Genomic DNA, 5,210 nt, shown 5'->3' with positions numbered 1-5,210 from the left:
ACCACAACGCCCGGCTATTTTTTGGTTGCAGTTTGGCTGGGGCCAGGTTCGAACCCACCACCCTCAGTAAAAGGGGCCAGAGCCCTACTCACTGAGCCACAGGCACCGCCCACCTTCCTCTTCTTGAACAAGATGAAAGCCTGTGCTCACATCTCTACTTCAGAGTTAAATCTGAGCCCTTTGGGAGTGATGTAGCAGAGAAAGAATTTGCTATAGAATGTAACAGATCTTGATTTAAATTTCAGCCCTGAGACTTACAGGCTGTGTGACACTGGCCAAGTTTTTAAACATCTCTGTTTCCTCCTATGTCAAATGGGAAAAATACCAGCTGTTCCATAGACTCATGGCTACCTCATAGATTGAGCTCCTTCAGAAATTAAATCTAATAATACTTGGAATTCATTACCTGGCACACAGTGGCTCCTCAATAAATTTTTTTCTGTGGCTTTTGAAGGGTGGGAGCCTACAGAGTCTAGAGCCAAGTAAAGGGTCTAGGAGCCAAGCTGCTGTCTCTGGGATGGGGCAAGTGCCAGCCCAAAACCAGCTGCAGGAGTGGGTGCTGGGCGCCGGGGACTCTGGGGGTGCTCAGGTTTCTCTCACCATTCCTGATGCTGCTCCGGGCTTGTTAAGGCTGCCCTGGCTGTGGGTGCCAGGAATTGAGGGAGTGTGGGGCACAGAGGGAGGAGGCTATGAAGGGACAGACCAGGAAGGGGAGATGGTCAAGCTGCCCCATTAGTCTGTCTGTCCCTCTTGTCTCCTTTTTATCTTTCTCACTCTCTGTTTTCTGTCTTTTGATCTTTCTACCCTGGTCTCCAGTTCTGTGCCCAACTTTTCAGCTGTGTCTCTCTGTTTTTATCTTATTTCACTCTCTCCATCTTTCCCTGGTTCTCTATCCTTTCCCCCTCAATGTCTCTGTCCTTCTTCTTGTCACCTGTTCTTACGTCTGCCACTCTTTCCCATTCTCTCTCACTCTCTTTGTCTATCTGTTTCTCTTTCTCTCTCTTTGTCTCTCCTCTCCACACCTCATCTCAATCTTGAAGGTGACAGAGGAAGGAATGGACAAGAGGCATACAGACCCCCAGCTGCTCAAGGGCCAAAGTCAAGCATCCTACCCTCTCCTTTAGCCCTTACAGTTCTGAAGTCTAAGCTCCCTGCAGCCTTGACCCCTCTATCTTAAGCACCCTGGCTACCCAGTCCTGGTACTGGATGGAGGAGACCCCCTACAGACTTATCTGGACCAGCTCCCTGCCCCCAGCTGTGCCTGAGCCCTCCCCACCCCCTCCCTCTCGCCTCAGATTCCCCTAATCCCTGCTCCCCCCGCCCTCCCCTCTGCCCCACTTTTCCAGGATTCTGATTGGCTGATTCTACTGACTGGGTTGGGGGGGAGGGGGCCGGCCAGGGAGGGGGCAGAGGGCAGAACCAAGGGAAGGGGACGCTGTCAGGCCCAGGCCCCTAGGGGTCCAGGGCCAGGCCACTGCCTGGGGGCAGCAGGCACCAGAAACTGAAGGTATGAAAAGGGGTGGTCTCTATGGAAGGAACAGGAAAGGATCCTGGGGACCCTCTGGTCTGGTAGGGTCAAGGGAGGACAGGGCCAAGCATGCAGCCTCCTCTGTTTGCCTTTGTTCCTGGGAACCCTTGTGGCTGTCAGGGGGTTGCTAGAGCAGGGGAGGGCAGCCAGAGCTCCCCAACTGGTGGACAGTGGGGTCAAGAAGGAAGCTAGGCCAGTGGAACCCCAGAAGGGTTCTGAGGTCTTTTGGGCTGTCCCTATGAAGCTTTGTAGAGCTCCTCCCATGACTCTGGAAGGAGGAGAAGCTTTCAGGGGAGGGTAGCTGAATGTCCCGCCTGGACTTTCATTTCCCCTTGGGGTGGGACCCAGGCATTCCCCTCACAGAGGCCAGGTCGAGGTCCCTCTTTGAAGGTGGAGCTGAGCACTGCTGGTGAGACAAAGGGGCATGGGGAAGAAAGAGAGAGAGAGAAGGGGCACCTCCCAGAGCAAATACTACCCACCCACTGCCTACCCCTAGAGAAGTCAACAGTTACTTAAGGATTATGATTGAAACAAAATCATAACTCTAGGGAACCTGGAAGATTCAGCAGCCCATCTCCAAATCTAGGCCTTAATATTCCCTTCTGGTCAATGGGATGAATCAATCACTTGACTCTGTTCTTTCTGGGGTGATCCCAAGCTTTAGGATCCCTGGGGATGGGGGAAGCAAAACCAGAGGAGAAAAGGAATGGCCGGGGCCTGGGGCTCAGGAGTCCTGCTAGTGCAGCAGGCAGCCTACAGAAAAGGTCTAGGCTCTTCCTGGGCGTGTAAAGTGCCTAAAGTTCTCTGGGGGAGGGAGGCTGGAGAAGAGGGAAGTGAAAAGCAGCCACAAGGGAAGGTTGAGTCCCCACAGAGCTCTGTTACTCTGGAGCCAGCAGGGGAAGTGTGTACACAGACTGGGGGGTCACACTTCTGAGTGTGGGGGCTCCAGCCAGGGGGTTGAACTGACACAAGTTTGGGTGGGATTCCCAAGTTTTAATCTTCCTACCCCACAGAATGTTTTCTCTGCCCTTCAGGCAGCCTGAGCAGGGCAGGTCCCCTCCCTCTGCTACGGCAGCCCCCCATCATGCAGCCCCCACTGGACCTCAAGCAGATCCTGCCTTTCCCACTCGAGCCAGCCCCTACTCTGGGCCTTTTCAGCAACTACAACACGGTGAGTAGCAGCCTGCTTGCCTTCCCTACCCTCCTGTGCCCCGACCCTTGGTCCCACCCCTACCCTCTTCTCCCCATATGTCTCATTCCTTATCTTTTCTTGTGACTCCATCTTCCTTAATTCTAGTCAATTATAAGTATTGTTGGCTACGTGGGATACAATAAACAGCAATAGTAATAGCCTATATTTGCTGTGATCTCGCTGTGTGCCACACACTGTGCTAAGTATTTTATATGAATTACTCAGTAAGTTACTCTACCATCTGGAGAAGTAATGAGACTTATATTGGTGATAGTGACTGTGGGGAGGAGAAGGGGTGTGGGTGCTGACTTCAAAAAGAGGGAATAAGCAGGAAGATAAGCACTCCTGTCTGTAAATTCCAGCTCTCTGTAGCCCATGACTAGTTGCATAGGATCAATGGGTAGGACCTGAAGGACTGGCAAGGTTGTCTAGATTTAATACAACATGAAATAGGGAGTTATTGTCCTTTTTTTTTTTTTTTTTTTAGAGACAGAGTCTCACTTTGTCACCCTTCATAGAGTGTCGTGACGTCACAGCTCACAGCAACCTCCAGCTCTCGGGCTTAGGTAATTCTCTTGCCTCAGTCTCCCAAGTAGCTGGGACTACAGGCACCTGCCACAACACCCAGCTATTTTTTTGTTGCAGTTTGGCTGGGGCCAGGTTCAAACCCTCCACCCTTGGTATATGGGGCTGACGCCCTACTCACTGAGCCATAGGCTCATTGTCCACTCTTGAGCAGGAGAGTCACCTGGTAAGAGCAGTATTTGAGGAAGTTGAGGGGGACAGCTGGACAGAAGGAAGAAGAAGTTGGAGGAGAGTAGCCAGTTAGAAGACTGTCCTAGCACTGTGGGCCTGCAGGGAAGCCTCAAGGGCCAGACTGGGCCATGGGAGTATAGCAGTGGGAGTATGAGTAGAGAGGAAGGGAGGATGGGTGGGATGTTTCTAAAGAAATATTGATGGAGCACACTGACCAACTTCTCGGGTGTTTGGGGGTGGGGGAGAAAAAAAAGAGATTAGTCAAGGATGACTCCAGGGTTCAGGCCTCTGAGACTAGGAGGAAGAAGTCATCAATGACAGAGGAGGAAGTTGGAGGAGGAAGCTAGTCTGGGCTCAGAGTTCTGAACTCATTTCAAGACAACAAACAGCTGGAGTTCGAGGCCTGGAGAATGGAATGGACGTAAAGATTTGGGAGAAGTCAGCTTTATTCAACTCAAATAATCGACCATCAAACCATATTCAAGCCATAAACTTGTATTGAGGATTGACTTTGTACCAGGCACTGCAGTACATGTTCCTGTGTACAATCTCATCTAATCTTCACACAACCTGACAAGGCAGCCATTATTATTCCTGCCTGGAATGGGAAGACAGAAACTAAGGCTCCAAAGAGTTTAGTAATTTATATAAATTGACACAGTACATCCCTAAGGTATGATTTGAACCTATAGCATCTGACTCTGAAGTAGAATTCTCTTTCTGCCACACCTGCTCCCCCAAACTCCTCCCAAACAACCTAAACGAATTACACTTTAAAGTTTATAGGGTAGAAGGCCAGGCATGATGCTCAAACCTGTAATCCCAGCACTCTGGGAGGCCGAGGCAGGTGGATTGCCTGAGCTCACGGTTCAAGACCAGCCTGAGCAAGAGTGAGACCCTGTCTCTAAAAATAGCCGGGCGTCGTGGCAGGCGCCTATAGTCCCAACTACTCAGGAGGCTGAGGCAAGAGAGTTGCTTAAGCCCAAGAGTTTGAGGTTGCTGTGAGCTGTGATTCCACATCACTCTACTGAGGATAACATAGGGAGACTGTCTCAAAAAGAATGATAATAGGGCGGTGCCTGTGGCTCAGTTGATAGGGTGCCAGACCCATACCGAGGGTGGCGGGTTCAAACCCAGCCCTGGCCGAACTGCAACAACAAATAGCCGGGCGTCATGGCAGGCGCCTGTAGTCCCAGCTACTCGGGAGGCTGAGGCAAGAGAATCACCTAAGCCCAGGAGTTGGAGGTTGCTGTGAGCTGTGATGCCACGGCACTCTACCAAGGGCAATAAAGTGAGACTCTGTCTCTAAAAAAAAAAAGAAAAAAATTATAATAATGTTTCATATTAAGGCCAGGTATGGTGGCTCATGTCCATAATCCCAGCCCTCTAGGAGGTGGAGCGGGGTGGATTGCTTGAGCTCAGGAGTTCAAGACCAGCTGGAGCAAGAGTGAGACCCCGTCTCTACAAAAGTAAAGAACAAAACAAAACAAACAAACAAAACAAAACACTAGCCTGGTGTTGTAGATGGCACCTGTAGTCCCAGCTACTGGGGAGGCCGAGGCAAGAGGATTGCTTGAGCCCAGGAGTTTGAGGTTGCTGTGAACTAATGACACCATGGCACTCTCCTAAGGGTCTCGGGGGTGGCACCTGTGGCTCAAAGGAGTAGGGCGGCCCCATATGCCAGGGGTGGCGGCTTCAAACCCAGCCCCAGCCAAAAACTGCAAAAAAAAAAAA

The 5,210-nt window shown here is 51.1% G+C and overlaps 1 protein-coding gene across 4 annotated transcripts in view; it reads left to right on the top strand.

Annotated features, from left to right (window-relative positions):
• Window positions 1–5,210, top strand: part of ZNF385A (zinc finger protein 385A) — a 25,394-nt gene that overhangs the window by 5,588 nt on the left and 14,596 nt on the right. For 2 of the 4 annotated variants that reach the window (XM_003790462.2, XM_003790460.3), the window contains exon 2: window positions 2,563–2,699. In XM_003790462.2, coding sequence (XP_003790510.1) covers window positions 2,563–2,699 — 137 coding nt within the window. Of the gene's footprint in view, window positions 1–1,390; window positions 1,508–2,186; window positions 2,293–2,542; window positions 2,700–5,210 lie in introns of those variants that run through there. The other 2 variants (XM_003790461.2, XM_023513555.1) reach the window with 2 other exon arrangements.

Source organism: Otolemur garnettii, unplaced genomic scaffold (assembly GCF_000181295.1).
Source record: "Otolemur garnettii isolate 467f Iridium unplaced genomic scaffold, OtoGar3 scaffold00043, whole genome shotgun sequence".
Lineage (NCBI taxonomy): Eukaryota > Metazoa > Chordata > Mammalia > Primates > Galagidae > Otolemur > Otolemur garnettii.
Note: the sequence above shows the minus strand (reverse complement) of the source record. Positions and strands in the feature narration are given on the sequence as shown.